This window comes from Carassius gibelio, chromosome A13, assembly GCF_023724105.1.
Source record: "Carassius gibelio isolate Cgi1373 ecotype wild population from Czech Republic chromosome A13, carGib1.2-hapl.c, whole genome shotgun sequence".
Lineage (NCBI taxonomy): Eukaryota > Metazoa > Chordata > Actinopteri > Cypriniformes > Cyprinidae > Carassius > Carassius gibelio.
In genome coordinates, this window is record NC_068383.1 from 23,709,229 (window position 1) to 23,726,143 (window position 16,915).

Genomic DNA, 16,915 nt, shown 5'->3' on the forward strand with positions numbered 1-16,915 from the left:
CACAGTTTGAAAGGAGCAATTTTTAAAAGCCATTGGCGTTCAGGTAAATTAACAACATTAACAACAGCAATTGAATACGTCAGTTCAGCAGTGGACAGCAGAAGAGATCAATGCTATCCTTGTGTAAAATATAACAACTCATTCCGGTCACAGGTTGCTGATGTAGAGGGTTTTGCTCCCTGTTATTTGAAATGCGAGCCATTTCTGAATAAATGCCACTCTTGGCCGGGCACCAGCCCCAGTGGAAAAGCTGTTGTCCTCTTAGTCACCTCTTTGACCATTTTCCTCCTGGCTCTTCCATCCAGTTTGGACAGACGACCTACACCTGGGAGGGTCCATGTTGTAACAAATACCTTCCGCTTCTTAATAATAGACTTCACTTTGCTTCCAAGCATTTATAAAGCCTTTGAATTTTTTTTTTTTTGTATCAATCTCCTGACTTGTGCATGTCCACAAGTTTTTGTCAAGCACGTTGGCTTGTTGTTGTGGCTCTCCTGTGTTATTCTTACCCTCCCCATCTTGTTATCTCATCATTGTTTCAGTTACTTCACCTGTGTCTCCCTTGTTATACTCCTCGTTTGTCTCCCTATTTATTCTCCTTGTGTCTGCAGTCCTGTGCTATGTCATTGTTTAATGTCAGTAAGTGTTGTGTCTAACCATGTTGCTGATCCTGCCTTTCCTTGCAGTGTTGTGAAGACCTTGTCTCAGAGGAGATCAAAGACTTGATTGCAAATAAATGCACAGACAGAATTTAACTGAACAGATTTGACAGTTATCTACCTTTTCTGGGCTGTGTATCATTCAAAAAGTTAGATACAGATACAGATACCAATAATCTGACATGATACCTGTTCGTGAAAAATACTTTTTGATACCAATTTTATGAAATACATTTTTACAAGATTACGTTACCTAAAAAAAACCTACTTTATAAATTACCTCATTAAACTATGTATACACTGAACAAAATTATAAATGGAACACTTATTTTTGCCCCCATTTTTCATGAGCTGATCTCAAATATCTAAAACTTTTTCTATGTACACAAAAGGCCTATTTCTCTCAAATACTGTTCACAAATCTGTCTAAATCTGTGTTAGCACTTCTCCTTTGGCGAGATAATCCATCCATCTCACAGGTATGGAGTATCCGTTTGTTGAATTTTTTTACTGATTCAAATAATCTCCTTAGCCATGAGAAATGCTAACGGTTGTAGTGATTGCCTTGATATAAAAGGCTACAAAAAACATATTTCTGCAACATTTTATGGGCAAGACACACATTAGATTGCAAAATGTAGTTATTACACACACTCAATGGTGGTTTAAAGTGAGTTTTAAGTAAAAGCACAGTATATATTTTATAAATTGTATTACATAGCATGAAGCTACAGTATGCATGAATGGTCCTGTAACATGCGTTTTCATTAATGCCTCGCCAGAAACAATCCCTTATTTAGGCACATAAATCATGCTGCATTCTTACTGGCTCACTGACTTTGATAAGATTAACCCCTGGGATTGAAATTTGGCATTGAGCGACAAGACATTTTTCAATACTTGATGGCATCAAGGCATTTCGGTCAGTGCCTAAAATGTATCGAACTCGATACCCAGCCCTAGTGCTGAGAGTGTACTCTTGCAAACATACAGTAGCCACAGTATTCCATGAATGCGGAAACCATGTGTTTTAACCCATCTATCCATGTAAGAATAGAGCATCTTACCTCTACAAAAAGGTGCAGGGAAATCCCATGATGCACCACTTCCTGGGCTCACTATGCACGTGAGCACTGCATGCCCCTCCAAAACATATCCCATTACACAACTGTAGCGTATCTTGTCACCGATGTTGTACCTGGTCCCATGGATAACCCCTCTTGGTATCAACCCTGGATTTCCACAAGTGTGACTTGGTAGAACTGGAAAAGAAGTTAGGAAAACAGGTCAGGAGTAAGTTTCTGTCTCATACTGTGCTTTTCACTCTTCTCTGTATGCTGTTTTCCTCATAATACACAGACTGAACCAAGCTCTAGAGATGTCTGTACCAGTGCGAGTCTTAGCTATGAAGCATGCACATCTGAAGCTGGCCGTTTTCCACTGCTGGAGCTTTACCCAGGATCTAGGGACTTTGAGCTGGTACTCAATGTGTTTCCGAAATAATTTAAAAGTATTTCAGGTGAAAATTTAGTTGTTTAAAACTCTGTGGTTTATCTGTGGTTTATTTTTAAGACCGTGCCTATTTAAAAATGTGTTTTGCCGATTTCAGAGAGGGTCAGCTCAACGTGATCAGCTCAGTGCTCATGTATCCGCCTATAACAGTCACAACTCTGCTAGTCCTTCTGACATTTTCCACTGGCTCTGAGGCCTCTTCAGTGGTTAAATATAAAATATAATTCATTTTGGGTAGCTCTAACAGGTTATTCTTGGTCTGTATTCAATTTATCTATATGTTTAAATGAAAACTAAAAGAGGCAATTGATATAATATTTTGTTTCATTGTAATGGCTGTATAAATAAACATTTCCTTGAACTAAGTAAATTTCTGAGGCTATTATTGTGTAAATGAAAACAAAGGAGGCAGTGGTATTTGATATCCTATTTCATTGTATTGTAAATACACCGTGAGGAAAATTGCAGTAGCCAAGGCCAATCAATGCAATCTATGCAAAACATTTTAAGAATGAAAAACAAAAATGTGTGATGAACATTTTACATCACATAGACCTAAAATGTAGTTTCACACAAAGATGTCATACTACTTCAGCAGACTTGAAAACAGGAAATGTATACTCATGCGGTTCAGTCAATAGGCTATACATTTTCAATTATGACCCAATTATAACACTTATTTATGAATCATTGCTAGGTATTGATGAAATCGTGACTATATGCAATAAAAAATATGTACCGTTGATACAGACCTACTTGAAAAGCTACTGAAAAACACAATATTGTAATTTTATGAACATTCATATGAGACTTTGTGTTGAATTTGATTCACAAGCTTTATGAGTCATGGGAGGTTTAATGAAGAAATCATCCCTATCCTCAAAGAAATCATTGTGATCCTTCAAAGATGAGAGGTGCCTGGAAAAATGGTCATATATGTTGTTACAGATCACTCGGGAGGCTGAGGAGTAACAGACTGATGGGCTTATTAATAGAGACAAGCAGAGGAGCAGGTAGTGTTGGGTAGAGTGATGAATGGATCCGTGATAGCAGGTTGAAGACGTCAGAGGAGGGAGGTGAACCACACACACGCAAACAGGGGATCTTGATCTTCGGAGAATCGCTGGAGAGAGGTAAGTAGAGGAAGAGTTAGTCGGTCCCACTTTAGATTAGGTGGCCTTAACTACTATGTACTTACATAAAAAATAAGTACAATGTACTTATTGTGCTCATATTGTATTGTAAAACACTTTTGCTGCTATTGAGGTGGGATGGGGTAAGGTTAGGGAGAGGGTTGGAGGTATGGGTAAGTTTAAGGGTGGGTTAAGCTGTAAAGTATGGGTCAACAGTGTAATTATAAATGTAATTACGGAAATGAAATACAGATATAATTACATGTCGTTTTTTTTATTTTTTTTTATATAAGTACAATGTACAAACATGTACATAATAAGTACATTGTACTAAATTATTAATTAAAATGTAAGTACATAGTAGTTAAGGCCACTTAATATAAAGTGGGTCCAGTTAGTCCTTTGAGTTAGCATACAGGTAAGACCTTGTTGCGAATGAGACCGGACATTGATTGAGTGCGTGTGTGTGGTATTTATGGTGCCGAGGTGATTGGGTAATTACGATCAGGTGGATGTATACAGTATTCAGGTGAGGCCGTGGGTTGTGATTGAGTGGAGGTGGAACCTGGCGTGTTTGTAACAGTACCCCCCTCCCCACAGCCCGCTCCTGAGGGCCGAGGACCCCGACGACGTGGTGGGCGTCCTCTTCCCCTGGGAGCTGGTTGGTCAGGATGATTGGAGTGGAAGGTGTCAAGTAAGTTAGGATCCAGGATATTGTTGCGTGGGACCAAGGAACGTTCCTCTGGACCGTATCCTTCCCAGTCCACTAGATATTCCAGTTGGGTGTGGAAGGCTTCTGTGGTGGCAGGAGAGAGATTTGGGTTTGTTTCGGAGGAGACTGGTGAGAGGGCTGGTGATAGCACTGAAGTTTTGGATAAACCATCTATAGAAGTTGGCAAAGCCAAGGAACCGTTGTAACTCCTTGATGGTGGTTGGAGTGGGCCAATTTCTGACAGCATTTACCTTCCCCTCATCCATCCGGATGCCACTGCTGCTGATGTTGTATCCAAGGAACTGCACTGAGGGCTGATGGAAAGAGCACTTTTCAGCCTTGAGATAGATTTGGAAGGCCCTCAGGCATTGCAGAACCTCCACAACCTTGATGTTCTGCCTGGCTCCGGGAGTAGATGATGATGATCATCTATGTAGACAAGGACGAACTTGTGGAGGAACTGCTGGAGCACCTCATGGATGAAGTCCAGGAAGACGGAGGGGGCGTTAACAAGTCCATACGGCATCACGCAGTATTCATAGTGGCCAATAGGGATTATGAAGGCAGTCTTTCACTCGTCCCCCTCTCGTATCCAGATGAGGATATAGGCGCTGCGGTGGTCCAACTTGGTGAAAACAGTGGCACCACAGAGATGTTCCAAGGCAGCCGGGACGAGGGGAAGTGGGTACCTGAACTTCACTGTGTATTCTTAAAATATTGTTGAGAGCCCGATAATCAAGTAAAATCATCATCACTTGGTTTCAGATGGAGCAGCATTTACTACACAGAACAGTAGTTCACTAACAAGTTACGCAGAAAATATGGCAGATGATTTTATTGAACAATTATGAAATCAAAGAAATTGTTTGCGTTAATGACAGCTGTTTGTATAACTTCACAATGAACTACTCTCACGGTTCATGGGATCACAATCTTATCTGTGCTGTGTTTTCTGCGTGTGTGAGAGCTAGGTGAGTGGCTGATTATCATCACGAGTGATCAGCTCCAGCTGTGGCTCATTTGCCACGCTATATGTGCATTACCATGTCTTGTGTTGTCAGATCCTCTGTGTTTGTCCTCCTGCTCTTTGAGTTTCCTTCCTTCTCCTCCACGAAGATTTGTCGAGGTGGCTGCCCATTTTGTCCATGCGGCACAAAGACCACAAGCGAGCCCTGTATTGTTGTTTTCCGTCATTATTTTGGCATTGTCCAATAAACTGTTTGTTTCGCATTCGCTCTTGAATCCTGTCTAGTTTCTCTTGACAGAATCTGACCACTCAATTCAGCGGAACGCTCGCTTCCACTAGCAGGAGCCCAGATTACCCACCTCTGAAATGTATGGTGCAGAACCTAATCTCTGCAGAGCTTTTCTGACCAAGTGATCTATGTTTTTTTTTTTCACTCCAGCCTCACACGTTCACCATGGAGGAATCAAGGGCAGCGCTATGGGGAATGGTGGTGTGGGAGAATCAACATCACTGCTGTACCTCATTCCACATTCTTAGACAGGAGATGAGGAGGGTCTCTGATCACATGGTGACAGGCCGCAAAGCCGCGCAATGATTATCAGATCTTTGTCAAGGAGAACGGTCCGTCTCCTGTTATTCCATCGAGTTCCAGACTCTAGTAGTGGAGTGTAAGTGGAACGAGGAGGTGCAGTGGGACATTTTCCTGCTTGAGTTGGCTGGTCGCATCCAAAGGGAGATATTCACGTTGGAGTTACCTCAGGGTTTTGGATGGACTGATTGATCTAGCACTTCACGTGGACTCACACCTTCAACAGGGTGATCAGCATAGACCAACAAAGGAGTTTAACAAATACTTCCCTATGGACTCCTCGGGTGCAACTGGTCATCCACCAGAGGGCGAACTCATGCAGCTGGGGAGAGCTCGGCTTTCCCGGGAGGAGAGAGAAAAGTGCTGAAGAAGAAGACTCTGAATATACTGTGGGGCCGCAGGACGATTTCTCGCCGAGTGTCGTGTAAAAGGGGAAGCCGACAACAGGTCTGAGGCTGTTGTCGGGTGGAGTTTTGCTGAACAAAGCCTTTTCAAATAATCTCCTCCCGGTAAGACTGAAATTGTCTGCCCTGGACTATGAATGTTGGAGCTGAAGTAATGTTCTGGATATGACATTTGCTAGAAACCTTCACATTCCCATAACTCTGCTTGCTTGTAGGATTTCGGTTAGGGCACTCAACTGACAGTCTCTACCTTCTGTGACTCACTCCACGAAGCCTTTGACACCTATCACGTCAGGGAATCACACTGAAAGGATTACCTTTTTCATCACGGACTCTCCCCTTGCACACGTTGTGTTGGGTCATCGTTGGCTCTCCCCCGACACAACCCTAGGATTATTTGGGGCCAAAATTCCATGTCAGTCTGGAGCAAGTCATGTTATGCGTCCTGCTTTATGTCCACCTGTTCCTTTGTGTCTTGTTCTCTGTTACAGGATGAGGTGGTGATGAACCTGTTAAAAATGCCCACAGAGTACCATGACCTGAAGGAAGTGTTCAGTTAGTCCAGGGCTGCTTCTCTCCACACCGTCCCTATGACTGTGCTATAGATCTAGTACCAGTTATGTTTCCGCCTAAAGGCAGGTTATATTCACTTTCGGTTCCTGAAAGGGAGGTCATGGAGAAATGTATTTCTGATTATATGGCAGCCGGGCTCATTCGTCCTTTTTCTTCTCCAGCTGGTGCCATATTTTATTTTATTTTGTCATGAAGAAGGTTGGCTCCTTGGAAGCATCTATCTTTACTAAATTAGATTTGCGTAATGCATATCACTTGGTTCGCATAAGGGAGGGGGATGAGTGGAAGACCACGTTTAATACCCCCAGGGGGCATTTTGAGCATCTGGTTATTCCGTTTGGGTTGTCCAATTCCCCCGCAGTTTTTCCAAGCACTCGTTAACGACGTGGTGAGAGACATGGTCGATAAGTTCATATATGTCTACCTGGATGACATGTTGATTTTTTTCTTCTCTCTAGGAACATGTTGAGCACGTCAGATGAGTGCTCCAGGGGCTGTTAGAGAATGGGCTTTTTGTCAAGGTGGAGAAATGTGGGTTTCATGCACAGTCAGATCCATTTGTGGGTCACATCAAGTCATCCGAGGGAACTCACATGGATCCCATAAAGATAAAGGCTGTGGTGGATTGGCCAACCCCTGATTCCCACAAGATCCTGCAAAGGTTTCAGATCCACAGTCAAGAGTTTGTCTCCTAGACGGCCAATGGGACAAGACTGCAGGAAAGAGATGATTATTCTGCACAATCTGACTTTTCTGCAGCCTAGAATTGAACTGCTGGATTTGTCTGGCAAGAGGAGAACTGGCAAGAGGATGTTCAAATATGTGGGTCTCATTTGGATGCATCTACTAATGAGTTTTAGCAATGACAAAACAGATATTTAAAATCAGAATTAAACTTGCTGCTTTATTTTAAGCATTTAGGACTTGTAATTGATTTTTATCTGGAATAATTTATTGTGGAAATGTCTGCCCACCGAAATCTCAGTCTACTGGAATTGCTCTGTTCATTAATAATTTCACATTGATGTTGCAAGCCTGCTGTTTAGGATTCAGAGGGAGTTTGGTATATATAAAATGTATTATCTTATTAATCATAGGTGAAGGAAAATCCAATCTAAAATTATGAAATCCCCATTTATTTATTTATGTTGTTTGTTTCATCATTGAGTATCTCATCATTAATAAGTAATGTTATTTTATGTATTTTAACCACCACACGGCTGGATATGTTTATAATTTTTTTTGATCTCATAATTTTCCACAACATCAAAAAATCGTTTTGTCAATAAAACACCCACCCCAAAAACAAAATGTTCTTCTAGCAGAACGATGACTTCACTTTATCCAGTTACTTAAGAAAATAATGTTTTTATAAAAACATATATTTTGTTATGCAGTACCTTTGACAATTTAAAAACATGCATTGTTTTAATGTAACACAAGGAAGCATTCCTACAAAACCAAACAAAAATGTGGTCTGATCATAATTTCTGAATTGCTTCAGAAAGCTTTTCATTCACCTTTTCCACTGAAAGTCAGAACTGGAGACCACTGATGAGCACTTTTTATTTATTTTTATTTTTTTATACATGTCCCTATACCAAAGGCCAAGATTTGGAGCCGACATGGGGCCACTAGGTAAACTAGATACTTTTTGCATTAGTTATAAAGGAAATGTAAATTAAATAAATTAATATAAATTAAATTACAAAAACAGTTATTTCGTTATTTACTGTAAATAATTTTGCTTTAAAAAGACAAAAAAGGGCATATATGGTTGCCAGAAATTTACTGTAAAAATACTGATGCAACAATTTAAGATTTACAGTAAAAACATATACATAATAATAAAAAAAACAATTTGCACTGCGTCTTTCTTACACTCACAAGACACTACAACATTGTAAAACAACAATAAAAGAAACAACACTACCCCATAATAACAATCACAAGGACAACACAATAACAACAATGGCAACAACAATTGACTTTCTTAAAACAATCAAAAGATTGAGTATTCCTAATAGCACAAGGCAGAGAACTCAACAACCTGTGAGCAATACAAGAGAAAGACCTCCCACCCATAGTTTTGAGTTTACAACAACTTTGGTACAGAGCAAGAGAACCAGCAGAGCAGAAAGACTGATATGGTGTAGACACTGTGACCAAATTACAAATAAAATCTGGTGCCTTCCCATGTACTTTTTATAGGTTAAGATAAGAACTTTATAATCAATATGTGATTGAACTGGAAGTCAGTGTAGTTGAGAAAACAGATGATATGTGAAATGACTGCGGTATGGTGTGTAAGTTAAAACAGAGCAGCTGAATTTTTCACCCTGCAAAAAGACAATTACAATAATCAAATCCGGATGTTATAAAGGGTGTGAATAAGCCTTTCTGCATCAGTCATAGTGAGAAATGGTCTTATACGTGCAATATTCCGAAGATGATAAAAAGCTACTTTAGTAACATTCTTAAAAATGAGTTTTAAAAGTCAGCTGTGCATCAAAAAGCACACCCAAATTCCACACCTGTACAGAAGGGAGAATTTGGCACTCATCCACTGTATATTTAAATTTTTACATCTATTTACAGTAGTTGAAGTGTCAATCAGATGAACTTCAGTTCCCTTTTAAGGGAACTTCAAGCTGCATCCTCTAGGGGGTGCTATGGGGGACACCTCGTCGTGACCAGTGTCTGAAGCATACATTGAAAAAACACCAACTTTTGGCCGACAATAGCCTCTGACGTCACAATTGGTGCGACTATAAACAGGCACCGGGAGAACACGTCATCCCCTTCTTTGTCTTTACTGACTGTTCTGTTTGAGCGTGCATCTGAAACAACCAGTAAGAACGATCTTTCTCTGTATATCATGGCAACTAGTAGCAAGCTTTTAGACAATGTGTGCATCCGTGTTGGCGTTATTTGACATCCGATGACATACATGATCTTTATGTCATTTGTTTGGGTGAAGAGCAAGCACACGTCTTTGAGGAGGCAATCTGCCTGCATTGTGAGCGTTTTTCAATGAAAAAGCTCCATTCTCATTCGCCTCTCTTTCCGAGGAAAAAAAAGAAAAAGGAGTCATCTGCTTCCCGCGGTTCATGACCCACCACTGCTGAGGAACAGAGGAAAATGAGCTTGTGAGAATACAGGTGGATCTGTCTGAATGGTTTAAAGAAGGACTTTCTGTTTCATGTTCGTATTGGCGGCGGATGAGAGAGAGCCTTGGGAGGATGATGTTATATCTTTAACACTTTCTGTTACTGAGGTTAGTGCTCTGCTGGGTTTTTACCCAGAAAAAGCAGGAGATATTTAAGGATGGTGAAGAAGCTGAGGCTGAGCCTTCTCAATCCTCCTGCCATGCATATGTAAAGCTTTTGGAGGTTATGAATCATGCCACGGCATATTTGGACTTGCCATGAAAGTGAGCTAATAAGGTGATGCCGTGAAATAGGCCATATACAAGATGGCGCCGCCGAGTCCGGTCGCCGTCCAGGTCGCTCCGCTTAGATTATGTTTTTATTTACTTTTTTACCTACTTTTGCTTTCTCTTTTTACACACATTACCTCTGCACTGATCATATACGAAAAGGAAACACTTTTGGACATTGGACACCGCTTCACTGACCTGTTTCAGGACACTTTATCCTCCAATCCATCGTGGCCATCTGAGATTCTCCGGAACGCCGAGATGAACAATGGCCACTTGAATAACCACCCGAGGCGACGGAACAAGAAACACCGCGGGAAACGTGCTGGGATTCGCAACAGACTGAGGAAAAGAGCACCCAGCCCTCCTTTACCGAGCATTTTGCTCGCCAATGTCCAGTCTCTGGAGAATAAGATGGACGATCTTAGAGCCAGGATAAGTTTCCAACGGGACATTAGGGACTGTAACATCCTTTGTTTGTCTGAAACCTGGCTCACGCCCTTGGTCCCGGACGCTGCTGTAACGTCGTCTGAAAACTTCTCTGTTTTACGGATGGACAGGACAGCCGAGGCCGGCAAATCCAAAGGCGGAGGAGTTTGTTTCATGATTAACAAGAAATGGTGTGACCCCAGGAATATCTCCACTCTGTCGCGCTCCTGCTCGCCTCATCTGGAACATTTATCCATTATTTGCCGCCCATTTTTATTTGCCGGGAGTTTTCATCGATCATCATAACTGCTGTTTACATCCCTCCACAAGCAGACACTGGCTTGGCTTTGTCTGAGCTTCACGATGCGCTCAGCGGCAACATCAACAAACACCCTGACGCTGCTATTATCATTGCTGGGGACTTTAACAAAGCCAAACTCAGGCAAGTCATGCCTAATTTTTATCAACATGTATCCTGTCCAACCAGAGGACCGAATACACTGGATCATTGCTACACTCAGTTTAAGAATGCCTACAAAGCACACTCACTACCGGCTTTCGGCAAATCGGACCATGCCGCCATTTTCCTCACACCGGAATATAAACAACGGCTCGTTCAAGATCCCCCGGTGCAGAGGGTGGTGACGTGATGGTCCGACCAATCAGAAGCTATGTTACAGGCGGCTTTTGATGACGTAGACTGGGACATGTTTCACGCAAGTTCATCTGACGTCAGCGAGTTCACGGATGTAGCGTTAAGCTTTGTAAACACACTAGCCGAACAAGCTACAGATACAATAACTATAAGGACATTCTCAAATCAGAAACCATGGGTGGACAGATCAATCCGTGCAGCAGTAAACAAACGCACTGCTGCTTACAACGCCGGTCTTCTATCGGGAAACATGAGCGAGTACAAAGCATTGTGCTATGCTCTCCGGCGCGCAGTAAGAGCCGCCAAACACAGACACAGGGAACGCATAGAGTCACATTTCCAGCTAAATGACTCCCGACGCATGTGGCAAGGACTAACACCATCTGTGACTTTGGAAATAAATCCTCTGCAGAGGTGAGAGCAGATCCGTCACTGGCTGACGAGCTAAACACTTTCTACGGCCGCTTTGAAAGCAATCGAAGCAGTTCGAGTCTGCCGATCAGTGTGTCAGGAAGCTGCAGTCAGAGCAGCGATCATCATGTGATCACCGTGTCGGAGGACGAGGTTCGAAGGGCACTAAAGCGAGTGAATGTAAGGAAAGCAGCTGGACCTGATGGGATTTCTGGCCGTGTTCTGCGGTCCTGCGCTGATCAGCTCGCTGTTTTGTTTACATCCATTTTTAACGAGTCTCTTGCTACATCGGTGGTTCCCACCTCATTCAAAAAATCAGTCATCATCCCTGTGCATAAAAACAATAAACCCTCTTGTCTGAATGACTATCGTCCAGTTGCCCTCACATCAATAGTCATGAAGGTCTTTGAGGGACTGGTTAAAAACGTCATCTGCTCCTCCATCCCGGATACTTTGGACCCTCTTCAGTTTGCTTATCGCCCAAACAGATCCACTGATGATGCCATCTCTCACATCCTGCACTCTTCTCTCACACACATCGACAGCAATAACAGGAACTATGTAAGGCTGCTATTTATTGACTATAGCTCAGCTTTTAATACTATAGTCCCCATAAAGCTAGCTTCCAAACTCATTGACCTCGGACTGAATTCTTCACTCTGCGACTGGATCCTTGATTTCCTCACCGGCAGACCTCAAGTGGTGAAACTAGGCCAGTACACCTCCAGCTCCATCACCCTGAACGTAGGAACCCCACAGGGCTGTGTCCTGAGTCCCCTGCTCTACTCTCTTTACACACATGACTGCGTGTCTTCGCACAGCTCCACATCTATAATCAAATTTGCTGATGATACTGTGGTTCTGGGCCTCATTCACAACAATAATGAGACCGCATACTTGGATGAGATAGAGAAATTGACATCATGGTGCCAGGACAACTGTCTCTCTCTGAATGTGAGCAAAACTAAAGAACTGATTGTGGACTTCAGGAAGAGACAGCAGCAGCCCTATACTCCTCTTATGATCAGCGGGACCCCTGTGGAGAGGGTGAGCAGCTTCAAGTACCTTGGTGTAAACATCTCGGAGGACCTCATTTGGACTACTTACATTCAAACACAGGTCAATAAAGCCAGGCAAGGACTGTACCATCTGCGACAGCTGAGGAAATTCAGGGTCTCACCAGCAATCCTGAAAACTTTCTATTCTGGGGTTATAGAAAGTGTATTTACTGAGTGTATCTCAGTGTGGTATGGGAACAGCTCCAGTCAAGACTGCAAAGCCCTGCAGAGAGTTGTGCGCTTAGCTGAGCGCATTTCAGGGTCTGCTCTCCCCTCTCTGCAGGACATCTACCTCAAACGCTGCAGAAGTAGATCTGCAAAAATCATAGACTACACCCACCCCAGTAATCATATTTTCACTTTGCTGCCATCTGGTAAGCTCTTCCGTAGCCTAATGGCAAAAACTGAGAGACTCAGGAGGAGTTTCTTCCCCCAGGCCATCAGGCTCTTAAACTCTAAACCAGCTTCTTAACATCCTCATGCCTCCACTTAATGTTCACTTTATCTTTTTACTATATTCACTACCTCACATAGACACACTGACAGTGTCGCCCTGTTTTGCACATTTGCTTCTTGTACATTCCTGGGTATCTTAATATTTAAGACTACAGTAAAATGCATATATGCACATTGTACATCCCTGTACATCTTAATATTTAAGACTACAGTTTACACTCATGCACATTATTTTGCGTTCTATATTTAATTCTACAATATACATTTTTTATATTTTATACTTATATTTACTTTTATTTCATTCTTACATAGCTTTATTTATGTATATTTTAATCTGTGTTGTTTTCTTTAATAATTGCACTGTCCATGGAGCGGACCTGACTCACATTTCACTGCTGGTTATATATGCTATATATAATTTTGTATGTGACGAATAAAAAAATCTTGAATCTTGAATCTTGAATCTTGAATCTTGAGGCTGCCTTGATGAGCGTTACCTTTCTGACCATAGCCCTCCAGCTCAGTTGAGCCTTCCATTTCTACATGATCTCTATACAGAGATTGAAGAGAAATGAAATAGGCCATTTTCTTCTCGTATCCATCGGTTTCGGCATAAGAGTTGTGCCGATAGAGGCAATGTGCAAAAATGGCTATGAGAGGATGAACCTGTAGAAAGAGCTCTATGTCCAAACCCACTTTTGCTATTTTAACGACAGAAAAACGGTCCGTGTTTTTTGGAATGGGTTGTCTCTATTCTATTAATGAGTAATGGGCATAATGTCACGGAGCAACTTTGAGGGCAGAACCAAAAGTGAGAGGAGAAGTTCCGCCCAGACCAAAATGTGTAAGCCCTTGACACTTTTGGAAACTCCGGACGCCCTAAATCAAGGGAAATCTTCAGCAGGTGTGCTCAATAATGTGGCGATTGCAGACGGGGCAGTTTGGGAGTATAAAGAGAGCGTTAAGGATACAGGAAGGAGTGTTGTTTTGTTTCCCAAGGAACGCCACGAGTGAGACGGAGTGTTTTGGGCGCTGGAGCAGGGTGAAGCAGATGAGAGCAAGGGTGGAGTCGCTAAGCGAATTGGAGGATTTAAATACAGCTACTGGAACAGGTTTGCCCAAGGGAAGTTTTGTGGAAAGAAGCCATACTCACCCGTGTCTGTTGTATGAAGATACCGCAGGAAAATAGTGCTACTGTGGAACGACGATAACACTTCCGGGTGTCTGTAAGAAGCTGGGGAAAGAAAGAGAGCGGGAGAAGATCAGTATCACGAAGACTGTGAGTACATTGGATTGCTTATATTACTGTTTATATCTGGATGAGAAAGAGAGCGGGAGAAGATCAGTATCACGAAGACTGTGAGTACATTGGATTGTTTACATATCATTGTTCATACTTGGATATGGATGATTAATATCTGCTGGAGTGATTAACAGCTTGTTGAGCGGCCCCATCGTGGAGGACGAGACGAGTGGGTGAGCCGAAGTAAAGTGGGGGTGAACGGATGTTATTTGGCTGTGGCTACACCGCAAAGTTTGGAGCACTTACCGTGCTAGCGACTGTAAACTCCTCCAGGACGAAATCTGACCGGGCATGGAGTACCGACCTTAAAAATCACTGAAGTGTGTGAAGTGCAGTGGGTGAGTCTGTCTTTGACGTGTGTACACCTGAAGTCTTGCAGTGCTGTGCTGTGTCCCTGTTGTCTGTACTCGCCCTCCAGGCCGGGAAAAGTTTCTGTTGGAGGGAACGTAGGCTGTCGTGGCGGTGCCCACTTATTCTACCTACGCCCACCTATAACTCCGTTCCTCGTATCCAGCCTGAAGGAGGTGAAGTGTGAATGCAAGACAAGGTATTGTGCGGATACTGTGGGGAAAGCTAAAAGCTATTGATCTTGCATATGCCCTGTAAGCCCAGCGTGAAGATACAGTCACTTGTTGAATACTTAGACCAGCGTGAAGCTACAGTCACTTGTTGAATACTTACCCGTCTGCACGAGCTAAAAGCTTTTGACCTTGAATACGCCCTGTAAGCCCAGCGCGAAGATACGGTCACTTGTTGAATACATATTTGTCTGTACGAGCTAAAAGCTATTGACCTTGAATACGTTCTGTAAGTCCAGTGTGAAGAGTAAGTTATCTTGTTCAATACCTATCTGTGCGACAAGTAGAAAGTTACTCACTTCAAATACACCGGTGTACGTCCAGGGGAAAGACCCAGTCATCTTGCTGCTTACTTACCTCTGTTGCTTACCTGTGACTCCAGGGGTTTGTGTGTTACCTTGTACTTACCTAGGAGGTCTATTGGAGGGAAGGAGCTGTCCAGACGCTGGTGAAGTACAACTTAAAGAGCAACGAATATAAAGTGAAGTGACATTCAGCCAAGTATGGTGACCCATGCTCAGAATTTGTGCTCTGCATTTAACCCATCCGAAATGCACACACACAGAGCAGTGAACACACACTGTGAGCACACACCTGGAGCAGTGGGCAGCCATTTATGCTGTGGCGCCCGGGGAGCTGTTGGGGGTTCAATGCCTTGCTCAAGGGCACCTAAGTCGTGGTATTGAAGGTGGAGAGAGAGCTGTTCATGCACTCCCCCCACCCACAGTTCCGTCCGGCCCGAGACTAGAACTCACAACCCTTCGATTGGGAGTCCAACCCTCTAACCATTAGGCCACGACTTCCCTAGGAACAAGGCATTCTTCTCAGTCTTACCCATTACTCATCGTGTGTTCCTGTTGCCTTCAGGAGAAAGGAAGGGCGCCACGGGAAATCAAGCCGCGAAGGAAGGACTTAGGATCAGTCAGGAGATTGGTGGGAGCTCTGTGAAAGGAATTGAGAGAAATTTCTTGGCGGAAAAGCTGAACGCTTCAAGCAAAGAAACCGATCTGCTCATTCGCGAAGTTGAAGTGTGCTAGCAGATCATCTATGGGACAAGCAGGCATCCACCATGTGATGAGTAAGTTAATGTATATATGTGTGTATTGGCACGATAGTTCAATTAATTAGCCAATTTCATTCATCATTATAAGTAGTAATAGGCTGAATTGCAAATAGGTAGCCTAATTCTAATACACCCAATGACTATCTATCATTACAGTTTTTATATTTATGTAGCCTACACAATAATATTCTTTTACACTGTAATCCTTTTGTTTTAAATATTTGGTACGTTTGTGTGATGCGCATTCCTGTGTGTAATAAGCAAAGTCAAATGGGCACAAATGCATTTGCTAATTAAATGAAGTGGTGATGGACAGGCAAATGCAAACAGCGCCCTGGACTGAAACTAGCAAAAACACTTGTGTCGGGTGTATTATAGGGACCCATGTGTTATTAATATAGAATTAAACTAAAGGTGATAATAAAGACTTGCTGTACAGCATGACCAAAGTAGAAACAGGGTAGAAATCAACTAAAGGCGCTTTGTAATACAGTGCAACAGATGCTTTTAGTGTCCGCTTCTGTTCATTATTATGGGAGTAATTTGGGATCTTTTGTTGTTTCTGGTGTAAAGCTAGTGTGCTATTGCCTATTGTAGTCACAGTAAATAACATAATTTGAATTACCAATAAAAATGTTTATTTATTTATTTATTGGTTTTGTTTTTTCAGATTAATGAGTATGCCACATTTTTACAATTGAGTCGGGACTTGACCAAACGATAGTTTACTTGTCAGGTCATACTATGTCACCTCTATTGAGAATGATATTTCACCAGAGGCAACCTTAATGATAAAATCAATATAGGCTATTCTCTCTGAATAAATGGCCAGTATCTTTAAACTGGAACCATTTATTTGTTCATATGTTGTATAAAGAGCAGTGTTAAGCAATCAAAAGTAGCACAGTCACGGCACGATTTGTAAAACTGCTTTATTCCATCTCAAAAATATATCTAAATTACGGCCTATGCTC

At 42.3% G+C, this 16,915-nt stretch overlaps 1 protein-coding gene across 1 annotated transcript in view; it reads right to left on the reverse strand.

The window, feature by feature from the left end:
- Positions 1-16,915, reverse strand: part of LOC128026620 (CUB and sushi domain-containing protein 1) — a 386,318-nt gene that overhangs the window by 211,182 nt on the left and 158,221 nt on the right. Inside the window, exon 4 of the mRNA XM_052613862.1 lies at positions 1,727-1,921. Coding sequence (XP_052469822.1) covers positions 1,727-1,921 — 195 coding nt within the window. The remainder of the gene's footprint in view (positions 1-1,726; positions 1,922-16,915) is intronic.